Here is an 18,564-nt window from a genome sequence, read left to right on the forward strand (position 1 = left end):
AACTTCATACAACATGACATTGTAGACCGGTATCAGATTCCCATCCGAATTTAAGCTCCCATAGCAGTGTTCTCCGTGGATGAAAAATCTCTGTCCAAGGCTATCCTGTTTGTCACTGAGGAAGTTGATCTGTGGGTGGGAGTGCTGCATTCAGAGAAGATCGCCTTCTACATGCTTCCAGGGCTGTCACACCCACTTCTACTGGTTCTGCTGTGGCACCACATGCATGAGCCGGTCATAGACTGGAGATCCGGTGATGTGCTCACATGGGGTCAGTCTTGTTATGAAAAATATTTTGTTCCAGTTGGTTGTGCCTGGCCTCCAGTGATGCCCTCAAATCTTCCATGTTTGCCATCCGCATAATGGGCCTACGAGGACATCTTCAACAAGAAGGAGGCTGAGTCCCTACCTCCATATATTCAGTATGATTGCCCTATCGACCTACTTCCTCATCTCCCCACGGCTCTATCTACCTTTTGTCCTAGGAAGAGATCCAAGCCATGTCTGAGTAAATCAAGGAGAATCAGGAGAGGGGATTTATCCAGAAGTCTTGCTTACTGGCCGGAGCCAGGTTCTTGTTTGTAGGAAAAAAAAAAAAAGTATGGTTCCCCGCGCCCCTGTTATAAAGGTCTCAACCAAATTACGGTCAAGAATAAGTATCCACTGCCAATAGTACTGGAATTGTTCGACCATCACCAAGGTTCTAAGATCTTCTCCAAGCTCAACCTCCAGGTGACGAATGGAAGACTGCCTTTAATACCGATGAAGGCCACTATGAGTATTGGGTAATGCTATGGTAATGGTGTATCTGGACAACATTCTTGTATTCTCTTCCGATCTGCCAACGTACAGGAGTCATATTCACCAGATTCTAGAGAGGCGGAAGGAGAATCATTTATATACCATATTTCAGAAGTGCCTTTTTGAACGGACTTCCCTTCCTGGGCTATATAATCTCTGACACCAGTTTGAAGATGAAACTGTTGGCGGTTCTGAAGTAGCCATATCCTGGCGGAGCCAAGGGTATTCCGCAATACCTGGTTTTGCTAATTATTAACGCCAATTCATCCTGCAATTTTCGTCCCCGATTCTCCATACCACGTCCCTGATCCACAAGGGGATGAATCCCACCAATGTGGACTTCTGAAAAGGAGAGTGCATTTATTGTCCTCAAGCAGGTCTTCTCATTGGCTCCGGTGCTGCATAGACCGCAGATTAACAGGCAGTTCTTCTTGGAAGGGGATGCTTCGACCGCTGGGGTCGGTAGACCTCACTCACAAGTAGGCTTTGGTCCTGAGGAGAAGTTATGGGAACCCAAGGTGAATCTTAATGCCTCCCTTATCCTGAAGAGATTCCTTTCAGGCCTGGCAAAGGGGGGGGGGCATAAGAGGGGGCTGAAGTATTACTTGTCCTTACACTGTTCTTGCCCCTTTCCTAGCTGTGGTGCTGGCACACTTACCCTCCCGGCCGCCCAGCAACGGCTTCCTTGTCCTCAGTCTCTACCATCATCATCCAGGGCCTGCACATGCCACGAAAGTCTCCTGGGCGCACCTATTCTTAAATTGTGTGCCTTGACCCAGAAGTGCCTCTCAGCCTATGGCGCGCTGCCTTTGAGTAGCGCCTGACAGGGGAAGTTCCTCCCTCGTCGCGATGGTTACCGGATACACATCCTGTGGAGGGAGGACCTTCCCCTGTCAGCCGCTACTCAAAGGCAGTGCGCTGGGCAATCAGAGGCAAGCGGCTCCTACCTTTGATTGACGTCAGCGCGCTGGGAGCTGAAGGTCCGGCATCGGTCGCCTTGGTTACCTGATACATGCAAGTTCCAGGAAGCCAGCGAGGGAACGGAAGGTAAGGTGAGCATAATATGTGTATGTGCGTGTTTGTTTGTGTGTTTGTGCGGACTGCAAGAGCGGGTTAAAGCGCGGTGAAAGTACGGAACCGGAAGTGTATGCGGTGAGTATTTTCCTTGTACACCAAGGCTTTCTCGTAAACAGAGTTACAAATTTACAGAAAGCCTTGCTCGTTAGGAGAAATACTCGCTAACTGGGTTACTCGTTAAGCGAGGTTCCACTGCATATGACAGTATGTCAATAATAAGACCATCCAAAAAGAAATTAAACGGTAAATTTTGTAAATCAACAAAACTGGCAGAGCCTTCCAGAACATCCCTCCCCCTCCCTTGGGCACGCACAGAGAAAAAAGAACCCTTATGACAAAACCTTACATTACACAAGCCTAATAGGTACTCAGCCAGTAATTAGCTCCTTCATATACCAATCCGTAAACTGGAAACAATCATGTACCGCTTGGCACGCGTATCAGAGGTTGGGCGTTAATAAAAGTAAGAGAAGCATTTAGTGAGTTTTTCTTTGTTGAGTAAGGACTCTATAGAGTCCATTTTGAAGAGGTAGGCCACCTTCGTGCTTATCAAACTAAGAGTAGGGACTGCGTCTTGCGCCCAGAGGTGTAAGATACTTTTGCGAGTGGCCGCCACCCAAATGAATAAAGTACGGCGCCGATGGGCATGAAGCCTATATAACTGGTCTTGCGGAAGGATATTGAAGATGGCCCACTCAGGAGACAAAAATGGAAAGATCAAAAAGGTATTAGTAAGGTGTTGTGAGCGTGCATGCCAGACCTGTATCTTCGGGCGACCCCATAGGCACGGAAAATGTCTGCCGGTGACTGCATGCATTTAGGGCAGGGATGGAAACTGGATGGGGACATTTTTGATTTAATAGCCAGGGAAAAATATGCTCTATGAAAAATCATAAGTACCATGGTTTTGTAACCATCATATGGTAACATGGATATAATACGTAGCTTCCATGAGAACCTTTACCGGACAGTCAGTTAGCTGAGACACCCATTTCCCCGGACCTGGCGAAAAGTCCGATCACTGGATAGAAGGCTTAAGAAACTTATATATGAGGCTCAGGGAGTAAGTCCCTAGGTGGGCTCTAATGGAGATTAAATTTAAGATGTGCTCTCTAACGTCTTCTGGGATAGCCCATAACACAGAGTTTACATAATGCCTGATCTGGACGTAAGTAAAGTTATCACCCATCAGCACTGGATGCTTGAGAGCAATGTCCTCTGAAGTAAGAGGACATTGTTTATCTGACAACAGATCACAGACTAAACGACAGCCATTATTCCCAAGCACACTGTAAATAGGAGGTGGCCTACCCTGCAAAAGGGATTACCCTGGAAAGGAAGAAGAACTGAGGTGTGAGGGTCAAGTCCGCTAAATCGACTTGCTTGGCGCCAACCCAAAACAACTGACCACAAAAAGGGGTTCTCTTTAACTGCTATGGGAACATCAACTGGTCATAAATAGAGCAAAGCCGGGAGACTAAAAGGTCCACACATAGCCTCATCTATTGGAGTAGTAGTGAAGCGAATGGAAGCACTGATCCAATCCAGTGAGTGTCAAAAGAGGGCCACTATACTGTAAAGGCGTACATTCAGCAGATTAAGGCCACCCAAAGATTTAGTTTGTTGCAGCTTAAAAATTTTGGAACCCCATTCTGATCCCCAAATAAATTGACCGAAGACATTCGTTAGAAGCTTGTCATCAGCTTTAGGCCCTGTGCGCACTGGAAAACGGAATTTTCTTAAGAAAATTCTGCAGGCTCTTAAAGATTTCCGCACCTGCGGGAAAAAAAAAAAAAAAACGCAAAAAATCTGCACAGAAATCCGCATGCGGTATGTTGCGTATTGGTGAGGATTTGGTGCGGATTTAATGCGGAATTGCCGCAGATTGTTCCCTGCGGGATTTTACAGTTCTCCCCGCTCCTGCTGTCCGTGGTGCTGAAGTCTCCGGGCCGTGCTTTTGTCCCGCGCGGCTGCCTCCGGCGCTCTGCTGTTTGCGGGTCAGCTGTGCACTGCATAACTGCATATGCATGAGCCGGCCTGGAAGCAGGAGATCAGTGTCCGGAGGCAGCCTCGCAGGAAGTGAGTATAAGATCAGCGGTGACTTCAGTCAGCTGATGTGCAGTGACCGCTGGAGTCCTCCACCTGGAGTCCTCCACCTGTCACTGCAAAGCACATCAGTGAAGTCACCGCTGATCCCGGCGGCTCACTTCACTTGCGTCCTGACCCTCACAGTAAGCAGTCATGGTCTATGGCGCTCACTGTGAGTGTCAGGTGTAGCAGAGCTGGAAGCGTCGTGGGACATCTTGTGGATTACGTTGGATCTGGAGGGCTGTTAGTAGGGGTTAATAAAGTGGTGAAAGAGGGGGCTTTTTTGTCTTTTATTTCAAATAAAGGATTTTTGGGTGTTTGTGCTTATTTACTTTCACTTACAGTTTAGTGATGAGGGGGTGTCTCATAGACGCCTGCCATCACTAAACTAGGACTTAGTGGCAGCTATGGGCTGCTGCCATTAACTCCTTCATTACCCCGATTGCCACCGCATCACGGCAACGGGAAGAGCCGTGAAAAGTCCGGGACTGTCACATCTAATGGATGCGGCAATTCCGGGCAGCTGCTGGCTGATATTTTTAGGCTGGGGGGCTCCCCATAACGTGGGGCTCCCCAGCATGAGAATACCAGCCCCAGCTGTGAGGCTTTATGCTGGCTGGTATCAAAATTGGGGTGGACCGCACGCCGTTTTTTTAAAATTATTTATTTTACTGTACGCTATAGACCCGCCCACTGGCAGCTGTGATTGGTTGCACTGAGACAGCTGTCACTCAGCATGGGGGCGTGTCTGCCCACAACCAATCACAGCCACCGGTGAGCAGGGAAGGAGTGAATACGATATTGAATAATGTGCCGGCTCTGGAAGATGAAAGAGCTGCCGCGGGAGCAGTGTGATAGCCACCCGGTCATCGGGGAGTATGAAGCGCTTGCTCCTACCCCTTTGGGGCAGATTCTGTTCCCCATAAACTTTATATGGGTAGCAGCATCTGGCCAGATCCCAGGGATCAATCCTCCGCCGACCCAGAATCAGCCGGTGATTGATCTGCCAGCCCTCCAAAACACAGGAACCTGCAGAAAAGGCAGGGCAGTGATGAACATTATGTCCCAGAAATGCGAAATCCCGCAGGGAATAACGCAGGAAAACGCAATGAACCACACAGAATTTGCTACCTGCGTTATTCCCTGTGGAATTTCACGATTACATTGAAGTCAATGGAGTGAAATGCCACAGCGACCTGCGGAAAAGAAGTGACATGCAATTGTTTTTGCTGCGGGAATCCCGCAGCAAAACATGCAGCTGTCAAAATCCGCATAGTGTGCACAGCATTTTTTTTCCATAGGATTTGCTGGTGATTCACTACAGAGATGTTATGAACATAACATGCAGCGAAACATGCAGCAAAACCGCAGGAAATCCGCGGCAAAAACCGGCAAGTGCGCACAGGGCCTTAGAGAGCAAAACCGGCAATGTTTGCAAGGGAAAAAGTAGTTTGGGGAAAAAAAAATCATTTTAATAAGATGGGCCTTTTTTAATGTTGCACACTACATCTAATCACGCTGTTGTTACCCCCAGTGCAAGCCGTTCAAACACTGCAAAACACTCACACAGCGCTGAGCACCAAGCGTACCTGAACACAGCAATGCTCACGCGAGTTGAGTTCGCACGTAAAGCATCCAAACCCGAATTCTGTTCTTTAGGCTCCTTTCAGACGTCTGTGTTTCAAGTACGAGTGACATCCGTTTTTTAACATGGATGCCACACGTACCCATGTTATTCTCTGGAGTTACTGACACGGCCGTGTTTTCACATGGACCGTGTGACCCCTTGTGGCCCCGCTCACACACACACGGAGACATGTCCGTTTTTTCTCCGGCAGCATGGGTGTCACACGGATTGCACACTGAGGTGATCCATGTGACACGTACTGGAGAAAAACACGTGTCTTTGAAAAAAAAAAGATTTTCTATATTCACCTGTATCCAGCGCGGTTTTCTTCGGCTCTGCTGCCTCCTGTTTCTGACCCCAGCTCATGATATTCATTGATTATTCACTGCACTGAGGACCTAAAAGCCAGAGCATCGTGGGGACAGCACCGCCGAAGATAGCACAGCTGAGGATAGTGTGGCGCCCCTGCGGCTTCAAGCGCCACAGGGTACTGCACCTCACTTTAGGTGCAGTATTCATCTCGGATGCGGAGGAGGTCGTGTCGTGTCCCAAGATCTCGGGAGGTGGGGCCCCCACAGGGGAAGTGAGGAGCCATCCAACACACATCGAGAGTCAGCACCGGACAGTGTCCGTGTGAGGCCGCACTTAGGAGGAGCAGGCAGACAACGAACAGTTCAGGGCCCGTGGTCTGGAGCTTGAAGCTCGACCCGGGTTCTTAGGAAAAGAAGGGGGATCCCAGGGTTCGCGGGGAGTGCAGCAGGCACCCGTGACCCGTTCCACGGCCCAGGAACTGGGGTGGAGGGAAACCATCGAAAAGAAACAAACTGAAGGGACCGCCAGTCACGACCTCCGAAGTATCCGGGATTGGCTGGAGCCCATCGCAGCGGGGAACGGAACGTCCAACGGCAGCGTTTGTGACCAGTGAGTAAAGAGACCTTGAACTGCACTGCCTGTGTTGTCCAGTTACTGCCGACGCCCTCTCCATAGCGCCCCCAGCGCTGTCAGTGTCTCAGACTGCAACCACCCCCATCTTACCTGGGGCATAGCTCTGCCCGTGGAGAGCTGTACCAACTGAGCTGAGTAGCTAACCTCCCCAGAAGAGAGAAGTGATCACGCAGTGGTGGCTAACCTTGGCCACACACCACAGGTGGCGTCACAAACAACTACCCCCAGCGTTCCCCATCCCCTGCCTTTTATTGACACTCCGGGGATACGGAACCGGGCATGGCCACCACGGCGACCCAGCAGAAGCACCGTGGCCCGGCGACGAGTAGCACCCAACCTCGTGGGTGCATCAATAGCATCGGGGACAGCGCCGCCAGGGACAATATCCCGTGGAGAGCTGTACCAACTGAGCTGAGTAGCTAACCTCCCCAGAAGAGAGAAGTGATCACGCAGTGGTGGCTAACCTTGGCCACACACCACAGGTGGCGTCACAAACAACTACCCCCAGCGTTCCCCATCCCCTGCCTTTTATTGACACTCCGGGGATACGGAACCGGGCATGGCCACCACGGCGACCCAGCAGAAGCACCGTGGCCCGGCGACGAGTAGCACCCAACCTCGTGGGTGCATCAATAGCATCGGGGACAGCGCCGCCAGGGACAATATCCCGGAGAACAGCGTCGCCAGGTACAGCATCCAGCATCACCGGGGACAGCGCCAGGGACAGGATCGCCGGTGACAGGTGAATATTCAACAAGAAAGCAGTGTGTGTGCACAGTCATGTCCAGGAAGTCATTGGAGTTTCCAATGAATTCTAATAAACCCGTGAAGTCACCATGGTGATACCCGCTGTAGTGCAGGGGTGTCAGAGTTCATTAGTAACTCCAATGACCTCCTGGACGTCACTGTACACACACTTCATGTTGGATACTCACCTGTCCCCGCGACGCTGTACCCAGTGTTGTTCCTACAATGCTCCGGCAACCATCTCCTCAGTGCAGTGAATAATCAATGAATATAATGAGCGTCGGTCAGAAGCGGGAGGCAGCAGAGCCGAAGAAAACAGCGCTGGATACAGGTGAATATAGAACATCTTTTTATTTCAAAGACCCGTGTTTTTTCCGGTATGGGTCACATGTATGCAAACTCAGATGTCACACGTTTGACACACGTATGACACACATATGACCATACCGATGCGTGTGGCTTGTACCTGATTAAACACAGACGTCTGAAACCGCCCTTAAAGTCATCAGGTTGGCTCATCTCTACTCCTCAGCCTTGCATTTTATCCAAACACTGTTAGTATCTACATGTTTAGTATTGCAAGAAACCACATCAAAATTTACAGTTTGCTTGTCTTGTGGACAGGGTCAGACTGGGCGACTGGGGTGCCGAGGAATCCCCCGGTAAGCCCTGGGTTCTTAGTGGGCCTCCCGTGCTTCACATAGGGACCCAGGCTGGTAACCGCGGGCTGGTCCCCAGGCGGCTCTACCAGCACCAGTGCCAAGGTCCCAGGTGGCTCCACCAGCGGCAGTGCCGAGGCTGCAGGGCTGCCTGTTTGTGTCAGCCGGGGCTGCACTGCGCTTACAGATTATTTGTGTGCTGCCCCAGCAGTGTCACAGTTAACAGACGTGGCTGAGTCTGCTAACTGTGACGTCAGGCAGCGTGCCCGACACTGCTGCTTCCTGACGGAGACAATCTGCAATTAAGCCTGCAGGCCATACGGGAGACAAGCCGGGGGAATATAAAAACTCCTCTAATGAGTATGTTTGTGTATATGTATGTTTATATGACTTTTTTTGTATAAAAGAGTATAATCTGTGTGTGCTTGTGTTTGAATGTCTGTTTGTACATTAGTGCATATGTTTGTCTGCAATCTTCTGCATGTCTATGCATGTATGTGCCTGTGTGTCTATGTAATTGTGCCTGTGTGCGTGGGCCTGACTGCGCTTTGTGTGCATGTATGACATGTATGTGCCTGTGTGTTAGTGCTTGTCTATGAGTGGGCCTGACTGCACTTTGTGTGCATGTATGACATGTATGTGCCTGTGTATTAGTGCTTGTCTATGAGTGGGCCTGACTGCGCTTTGTGTGCATGTATGACATGTATGTGCCTGTGTATTAGTGCTTGTCTATGTGTGGGCCTGACTGCGCTTTGTGTGCATGTATGACATGTATGTGCCTGTGTGTTAGTGCTTGTCTATGAGTGGGCCTGACTGCGCTTTGTGTGCATGTATGACATGTACGTGCCTGTGTGTTAGTGCTTGTCTATGAGTGGGCCTGACTGCGCTTTGTGTGCATGTATGACATGTATGTGCCTGTGTATTAGTGCTTGTCTATGTGTGGGCCTGACTGCGCTTTGTGTGCATGTATGACATGTATGTGCCTGTGTGTTAGTGCTTGTCTATGTGTGGGCCTGACTGCGCTTTGTGTGCATGTATGACATGTATGTGCCTGAGTATTAGTGCTTGTCTATGAGTGGGCCTGACTGCACTCTGTGTGCATGTATGATAAAAAACAAAACGTGATGAACAGCTGAAAATACCTAAGCATAATAAAAGAAGTGCTTCATGCTGGTGAATGACCAAGTGGAGGGAAAGAAAAAAGCGCCTGTATATGTAGAGCACACCACTAATAAATGACAATGAAAAAGCTTTATTAAACACCACACACATTACAAGTATACAAATAAAACCATTTAAAACCACGGGGTATGAAACCCCAATAAGACCATCAGTCACCAGCCACAATACAAACAATGTGAAAAACTGAAACCCCTGAAAAGTCAATAATGCTGCACAATAAACAATGCAAATATAAAGGCATCAATAGTGTGTAAGGCACGTACAAATAATCATGACTACAAAGTCAGGTCTGTTACACCCAAAATGCACATGATATGGAATATTAACTAACATAACCAAGGGTCACATAGAGTATGAAATGCCCTATGATACCTCAAGGTGTATATGGAGCCCAGCAAAATTAGAAGGTCCACAGATGATAATGTCTGGATGCTAACCCCACACGTATTGTTTATTGTGCAGCATTATTGACTTTTCTGGAGTTAGAGTTTTTCACATTGTTTGTAATGTGGCTGGGTGACTGATGGTCTTATTGGGTTTCATACCCCATGGTTTTAAATGGTCTTATTTGTATACTTGTAACATGTGCGGTGTTTAATGAAGTTTTATCATTTTCATTTATTAGTTGTGTGCTATTTATACAGTGTGTCCACTCATATCCTGTCCACCGCCATTAAGTTGAGAACGGCGGCAGCTATAGGCATAGAAGTGGTGTCTAGGTATAGTAAAGTAGCCATGCGCTACGCAATGAAACCACCTATAGCGCCACCTGGTGGAAAACAACGGAGTTAGCATTTTTATTTCGAAAATGGAACGAGATAGAGAAAAAAAGTGAATTACAAAGTTGTACGGCATCATCAATTCAATACGAATCGACACCTTGCATACAGAAATGCTATGATTAGAACGTGTAAAACTCACAAGGCTGCGGACGTGAAGCGATACCTCATGGAGACCTTCCTACAAGTCATTGGATTTGGTGGCTGCGTGGAGTTGCCTCCACGCTCACCTCACCTGACCCCATTGGACTTCTTTCTATGAGGTCACATCAAATAGCAGGTGTATGCAATCCCTCAACCAACATTGCAGGCCCTACGATGACGTATCACAGGTGTTTGTGCAAACGTGTCACTTACCATATTACCATATTGCATAACGTGAACTAAGATACAGTATGCTGTCCAGAGTCCAGATGGGCATTGCAGCTGATGGTGGCCACGTTGAGCATCAAAGTTAAATAAGCGCCATATGCGTGACCAGCATTCAATGTTTTGGGGGGGGGGGGAGGGTCATATCATAGCATTTCTGTATGCAAGGTGTCGATTCGTATTGAATTGATGATGCACTGCAACTTGGTAATTCACTTTTTTTCCTCTATCTCGTTCTGTTTTCGAGATAAAAATGCTAACTCCGTTGTTTTCCACCAGGTGGCGCTATAGGTGGTTTCATTGCGTAGTGCATGGCTACTTTACTATACCTAGACACCACTTCTATGCCTATAGCTGCCGCCGTTCTCAAGTTAATGGCGGTGGACAGGATACGGGTGGACGCACTGTAATATATATAATATATATATATATATATATATATATATTATATATATATGGCACTTTTTTTCTTTCCCTCCACTGTGTGTGCGTGCTTGTGCATGTGTGTCTACGTATGTGTTCTTTCTTGTGCATCTGTTTGCCTGTCTACACATGTGTGTGTCTGTGTGTGTGCGCGTGTGCCTGGCTGCGTTCTTGTACATGTCTGTATGTGTGCGTGCGATAATCTGGTTATGTATGTGTGCATGCCTGTGCGAATGTGTGCATGTGTCTGTGTGGGTGTTGGTTTTTCTGTGTGTGCGCGCATGTCTATGTGTACGTGTGCCTGGGGCCTGGGATGGAGGAACATAGGGGCCTAAGATGGGGGAACATAGGGAGCATTATTAAATAAAGGGGGCCATGATGGGGGCATAATTATTATGTAGGGCCAGAATGAGGAACATACATTATTGGTTTATGGTGGCAAATTCTGAATATAATTGCTGTAGGAGCAAATTAGGGGACATTATTACTGATGTAATATAATTTACTTTTGAGGATACTGTCTTCCATGGGGGAACAAAAGTCTGACATAGTTTAGAAATTGGGGAAAAAGTGTGGAATGTGCTGTGGGAGTGATCAGCTATAGGTGACTCTGTGTTATTTTCTGCAGAGTCGCGTCATGGCAGGAAAAAATGATGTCAGTCAGTGCCAGATGAAGAGGAATAACTTCAGCTAGAGACATCACTGGTAAGTCAGTATTACATGTACACACACACTATACACTGTATGCAGAGCTCCTGTGTATAATGTCACTGGTGATCACTGTATTACGTGTACATTGACACTATACAGAGCTCCTGTATATAATGGCATTGGTGGTAATATTAGTATTGTGGTTTTTATCCATGATCATTATTGTAGTATTATTCAGTCACTATGTGATCTGGTCATGGGGTGTTGGTATTTGACCCATGTATGTGGTTGTATTCAGTCACTATGTGGTTGTAATATGTGTTCTGGTTATGGTGTGACAGTATTTCTCCCTGTATGTGGTATTATTTGGACACTATGTGATCTCGTCATAGTGTTGCGGTATTTCTCTCTTGTATAGGGTTGTATTTGGTTACTACGTGGTCTAATTATGGTGTGGCGGTATTGCTCCCTTTTACTTGGTTGTATTCAGTCACTATGTGGTGGTAATATGTTGTCTGGTCACAGTTTGGTGGTGTTTCTCCCTGTATGTGGTATTCTTGATTTTGGTATAGTGGATTGTGTTGTGTATGGAGGTTACCTTTTCCTCTCTATCAATAAAGGAAGGTTATTTCCAATAGAGATTAAATACTTGAACATTTAACCCCTCCCTGTCCTGTAATTACTACACTGCAGCAAATGTGCACTTACAGAGGGTCTCGGGACAAAAGTTGTAAGCACCTTTTTTAAAGGTCTAGTGCACACGTTGAGTATTTGGTGAGGATTCTACCTCAGTATTTGTAGCCAAAACCGGGAGCGGTAAAATCAGAGGAAAAAGTATAATAGAAAGACGGACACCGCTGCTGCATTTTTCAACCGCTCCTGGTTTTGGCTACAAATACTGATGTAAAAAACTCAAATACTGAACATGGCCTAAGGATAAGAGATAACTTATTCGTCAGTGGGCTCTGATTGCTGGGACCTGCACTGATCGGCAAAATGTGCAACTTTTATCCCCAATACAATGGAGCTCATGTCCGACTCGACCCCTGATACATGCATTCCTTCAGTGGCTGCGAGCGCTGTTCTTGGCATTTTCTAGAAGCCCCAAAGAGGATGAATGGAGCTGCGGTCACACATCCCACCTGCCGCCGCTCAATGTTATAATGTGGATACAAGTGTCCTGTCAGGGATAAAAGTTCCACAATCTTCCGATCGGTGCGGTTTCCACTGGTCTGGTACCACCAATCAATAAATTATCCCCTACCGAACCTGTGGATCAGTGACAACTTGATTTCACTGAAGATCCCCCTTACTGCAAACTACTGTAACAGTACATCAGTTATGGTGCACAGGAGATGTGCAGGAACCGCCTGTGCTTTACAGTCAGCACTCCACTATAACGGGGATAACGCTAATGAGTATTTATATTTAGCTGTAGGGAGGGCCCCTGGAGTCAATTCCCCTTGTGGGCCCAAGACACCCCAGTCCGACCCTGCTTGTAGAGAACAAGATGGGTGTTAAAATGGCATATTTGCTATTTTCACTCTGTGCCACTTTCCAGACAATTCATGTGGAGTCAAAATAGTCACTTACACTAAAGAAGAAAACAGTAAATGCTATTTAATGACTATATGTTGTGGTATCACAATTTGTTTTAAAAGCTTTCAAATGCAATGTTTGATCACTTCTAATTCTTTTACATTTTTGGTGAATTTCAGGTTGTTTTTTTTTTTTAATAAACGGAAAACAAAATCAACCTAATATTACAGCTAAGATAAAGTAGAATATGCCACAGAAAAAAATCTGAGACACTGGGATCAGATGAAGCATTACAAAGGTGTTATCATGTAAAGTGACAGATGTCAGATATGAGAATTGGGCCTGGATAGGAGCAGAAAACTGGCTGAATCAGAACTTTACGTGTTAATTACTTTCCTTTTTTCCAATTGAATTTTGGAAATCCTGTGGGAGGGCTGCCCGGCCTCCATGTACCCACTCTGCGGTAATTCTAACCTCCCTCATATGTTACAGTTACCCTGTGCCCAACTTTGGATATAAACGCCCCTATCAGCACATTCAGCAAAAGGGAGAGAAGGAAGATCCATCAAAAAGATCCCGAGATTCCAGGAAGTCAACACCATCATTACTTTAAAGAGTTATTCCCATCTTTAAGTTCCTATCCCAATATTAGTAGTAGGAACAACAACAACAACAAATATCTCCAATTAGAAATTTAGATTTCCCCTGATATAGCCAAGTCTTTTACTCATGAGCAGAGGCTTGCAGCTTAGGTAGCCATGGTTTTGGCCACAACTAACTCACTATATGAGTGGACGTAACATAGTTGTAGAAAAAAATATGACCGCACAACCAAAAATGATAAGTTGATCTAAGGTCACTAGGGAAAAATGAATGCATCAGAACATTAGCTTCTTGGTTAAACATTCTGTAAGTTAAGAACCAACTCAGAAATTCGCTTTGACGTGGCAGGGGGCTTCATACAGTCTGATCAGAATGTTTAGGTGCATAAAGCTTTGCATAGCGGCATTAGATCAAAGTATGATTTTTGGATGTGCGGTCCATGCCTATTTCTACAACTATGTTGCAATGCACGTAACCATGGATGCCGAAGCTGCAATGCCCTGCATGTGAGGTAGGTGACTTGGCTGTATCAGGAGAACTATTCTACATTTCTAATTGAAGGTATTAGCGAATATATAGTACACCTACTACATATTAGGATATGATCTTGGAGATGGGAATACCCCTTTAAGCTTTTTGTTAGGGGTTCATCATACAGATTAAACTTTTCTTCCCACGATTTTTTAAGTTGTCAGCACATTCTATGTACGCTGTAATTTGGCTTTACAGTTTAGATATCGGGGCAGCTAAGGGCGTCTGTGGCGCCCTGGACAAGCCAGGGGCCACAGAGAACAACACCAACACACCCCACACTCCCAACAGGCACACCGAAGTCAGAACACAAAACCCTTGTTGCCTTCCTCCAGGGGCTGATGTCCACACCAGGGGGTGGGCCAGGCGGTTGGTCCCGCCCACCGAGGAGTTCACAGTCCTGGAGGCAGGAAACTGTAGTCAGTTTAGCTCAGGCAGAGCTTGAGTGCAGAGCAGAGATCAGTTTTGGAGGTGAAAGTGGAAGGAAGTGAAGTGGTAGTGGAGCAACTAACTGACAGCGTCCGGGTGTGTGGCCCGGGTGGTACAGCAAGGTTGGCAGACGGTGGTGACCGTCTGCAGGAGTGACCGATTGGAGTTTACCGTAAGGACCGTGGACGGGCGGTGGCCCGGCGGTACCGGACCGGTACACAAAGAGAAGTCAGCACCATCAGGCACGGGCTTACGGACCCCGGCAAGGCTAGGAGTCGCCGTGAATTTGCCAAATTCGTTAGTGAAGGAAACCTCCTGGGTTTCCCAACAGCCAAGTCGCGACAGAAGGCAACAGTCCAACCAAGTGAGGGAGACACCGCCACCGCCAAGGCAACCGTTTCTCAGGGCCAGCGCCTGCGGGCAAAAGGGGCTCCTCCGGCCTATATCCAAGCCGGGGAGCGGGTTACCGGTGGGAACCCATTGGAACCATCTACCGTGTCTAGGTGCAGGGAAAGGCAGTCACCATCAACCTGCCGGGAGAAAACAACACCGCAGCCGTCTGTGAGACCCATCCATCCAGCCATGTGTTTTACCGAGAACTGTGTCCTCATCATTGGCACAGCGCTGCCCCCGCGACCCTGCACCTCACCAGGCTCCGTAACCCGCCTGCCATCCATCCCTACCCCATCACCGGGCCCCGGGACAACCAACCCCCTACCCACGGAGGGGAGAACTAACAACAAAGCCTCTCCCTGTCACCGCTCCCGGGATCCCCGTCTAGAGCAGCGGTGGTGTCACCAATATCACCACAACCGTGGGTGGCGTCACGGACAATAATCAAAACCCCCACAATCAAAATCCCCTTTTCACTCACGGGCGAGGAGTGCCGCTCGAGTCCCCGGGATCTGGCCCACCGCTCGAGCCACCACCGAGCAGCAGCATCCGCAGCAGCAGCAGCGGCCGGACCCGAGCAGTGGGAGAGCGCAGCGTCCCCTCCTCCGCCCGCGACACGTCCAATGCCCAAAATTATGGGGACAGGTTTGGGCGGAGAAGCATGTGGTGGTTCAGCAGCAGAATGTTGACTAATTAATATGACCGGACTACAACCCTGATAAAGCAGCCACAGCCGGTGACTGAGAAGAATCTGTGACTTCTCTGCATTTAGTGGTCACTACTCACCTGGGCGGTTATCTGTAGGAATCTCCTCTTTACACCACTCATCACCCCTCACATAGGTCTCTGTAGTATTAATATGGGTCAGATCTTCCCCCTGAAACAGATATTGTAAAGTCACAGACAGATGGAGAAGTCCCATCTATGATCAGCTCTAATCCTGCCATCTCCACCGCTCTCATTACACAAGTATAACACATATAATACTGGAGGATAAAACAAGACTGAGCACGAGACCTTCACAGCCGTCTACACATCATAGGGAGATTTCATGGCCCCTTCTCTCCATCTACCTGATGATCCTGAGGAACATCGGGATCTTCTTGTTTACAGTCCTGTGGGAGAAGAGGACGGGGACATCTCTCTGGTGTTGTCCTCTTACTGGATAGACCTGGAGGAGACACATACAGGGACTGAATTCATTCCTTACATACAGATAATTATAGGCCGTGTGTATTTAGTCCTGTCTATTACCTGGTGATGTGAGGGGCTGGGGATCCTCCATCATGACGTCCTTGTACAGATCTTTGTGTCCTTCTAAATACTCCCACTCTTCCTTGGAGAAATAGACGGCAACGTCCTGACACCTTATAGGAACCTGACACATACAATGATACCGTCACCCCCGATCCCTTCATAGCGTTACTGTATAATGTCCCAGCATTCCCAGCAGTGTCACCTCTCCAGTCAGCAGCTCAATCATCTTGTATGTGAGTTCTAGGATCTTCTGGTCTTTGATGTCTTCCTGTATCAGGGGGTGAAGTGGAGGTCCCGTGATTTGGCTCATGGGTCTTCCCCATCCCTCAGACACAGGGTCCTGACAGCGCTCACTAGAGGTCTTCTTCACTACTGTGTAATCCTGGTTATGGAGAGACACAGTAATAAATCTCACTCCAGACATTTCCAGAGTCCTCACCTCTCCAGTTCTGTCCATCTGTTATTCCCATAGATAAGAATGATGGAATGTGACGTCATCAGAATCTCTCACCTCTCCAGTAAGCCGGAAGAGGATCTCTAGGGTGAGGTGTAATATCCTCTCCGCCATCTTGTCCCTGTCCATATCCATCCTTGATGGGGCAATCAGGAGAATTCGCTTATATACAAGATCTCCACTAAGAGGATCCGATATTGTAGGGACCTGAATGGGGAGAAGATGAGCTGATGAAAGCTGATGCTAAGACAATCTGCAAACCTTGATAAACGATTACATGATAATGATTGAAGGGAATCAAACTCTGCATTTCTAACTCCACATACGCTACGATCAATAGCGACTGTCACATCTAGACAGTTAAGCACAGCACTAGTATCTCCTATGTGGTAGCATGGCATCAAATCTTGCCCCAGTAGCCAGAAAAAAAAAAAAGTTATTGTTTTTTGAAAGCAATGACATAAAATCTATTTTTTTTCCAGAAAATGTGCCGCTATTGTGAAAACAAACAAAATTAACCCTTAGGCATATTTGGTAACAGTAAATGTACATGTAAAGTGCAAAAATAATGTCATAATTGTTGTCTTTTTTTAATTTCCCTAAAATATGTTAAAGTACAGGTTTGCAAAATTTGGATTTATGACATTTTTTACAAACCCAATGACTGATTTTTATGTTTCAACAAACAAAAAAAACTGTTAACCATCTTGTATAGATTTTGCATAAAACGCAAGTGAAATGTCGAACAAGCGAGATGAAGAAAACTCTTTATTGTAGCTAAAAATGTAAAACAATATTACACACACTGATGAGCAAAAGAGTTACAATGTTTTTAACTTATGACTTTCAGGCTCTATATCTCACCATCCACTACAGCTTTGAGAGCGAGACCACCTTCATTTTATAGACAATCATCTTGCTTATCTCATACATAAATTTGACTAGTAACTATTTAGCATATGATTAGTTATGCAGATTCTTGTCGTGTTACTGCATTGTTACTGTTTTGCTCCTGTTGTTAGGAAAAATCTTTTCTTACTGTATACTACAAATTACAACCTGTTCTCACATTCCCTTATAAAGCAGTGTGTTATTAGGTTGATTCCCAAGTGAAAGGTCACTGGTTCAAATCGAGGAGCAGCCATGAAAATTTCCCAAGACAAGAGAAACAGCATCATCCAGCTTATCGATAGCGATCTCTCGGCCAAGAAAATTGCCAAACTGCATTATGTGAGGCTTTGACAGTTGGAAGTATACGAAATTAAATCCAGCCATCCATTTAAAAGCCAAGAGGTGAATGTTGAGGCAAAATATCGCAGTCAACAATTTGGCTCCTCACAAGGACTATCAGTTCTATTGCAACAAACGTGCAATGCATGTTACAGAAGTCTGGAATGGTGGCTCGGAAAAAAGCGAAGAAGCCTCTACTTCAATATTGTCATAAGAAGCGTCGGCTCCAGTTTGCAAAAAAGTCAGAAGTGAACAGTTGAAGATTGAAAATAGGTGATTTGGAGCGATGAGACGAAAGTCAATAGATTAGGTATTGATTGGTGCAAATGGGTCTGAAAGAAACCTGGGGAAAAAGGGGCTAACGGATAGAGAAATTAAAGGAAGGTGGTGGAAGCCTGACAATATGGAGATGTTTCAAAGCCAAAGGCGTTGGATACTTGACTAAAATGGATGTGGTCTCAATGCGGAGCTGTGAGATGCTGGCTGCGGACAAAAAAAAAAATACTATTGGACCAATGGACATACAGCACAGTCCACAACAAAGAAAGCAGACTTTTTCCAGCACGGAGCTCTGGTTACTTCAATCTCATTGTTAGGTTTTATTAGACATTTTGTTGCTTGTTAGTTTAGGGTACACAGAAGGCCAGGCACAAGATTGGTAATAAGAGTAAAGCAATCATCCCATTAATCTCATTGGTGTCACAAGGGCCTCAATTAGGCCATTGTTCTCCCACCCACTAGTCCCATTATGTGGATGGGGATTGTAAACTCAGAGGAGCC

At 46.8% G+C, this 18,564-nt stretch overlaps 1 protein-coding gene across 1 annotated transcript in view; it reads right to left on the bottom strand.

The window, feature by feature from the left end:
• LOC142312292 (uncharacterized) overlaps nucleotides 1–18,564 on the bottom strand; it is a 44,210-nt gene that overhangs the window by 15,163 nt on the left and 10,483 nt on the right. Inside the window, exons 3-7 of the mRNA XM_075351219.1 lie at nucleotides 16,612–16,761; nucleotides 16,303–16,482; nucleotides 16,098–16,221; nucleotides 15,917–16,014; nucleotides 15,630–15,720 (exon numbers count right to left, since the gene is read on the bottom strand). Of these exons, the coding sequence (XP_075207334.1) occupies nucleotides 15,630–15,720; nucleotides 15,917–16,014; nucleotides 16,098–16,221; nucleotides 16,303–16,482; nucleotides 16,612–16,761 (643 nt within the window). The remainder of the gene's footprint in view (nucleotides 1–15,629; nucleotides 15,721–15,916; nucleotides 16,015–16,097; nucleotides 16,222–16,302; nucleotides 16,483–16,611; nucleotides 16,762–18,564) is intronic.

Source organism: Anomaloglossus baeobatrachus, chromosome 5 (assembly GCF_048569485.1).
Source record: "Anomaloglossus baeobatrachus isolate aAnoBae1 chromosome 5, aAnoBae1.hap1, whole genome shotgun sequence".
Classification (NCBI taxonomy): domain Eukaryota; kingdom Metazoa; phylum Chordata; class Amphibia; order Anura; family Aromobatidae; genus Anomaloglossus; species Anomaloglossus baeobatrachus.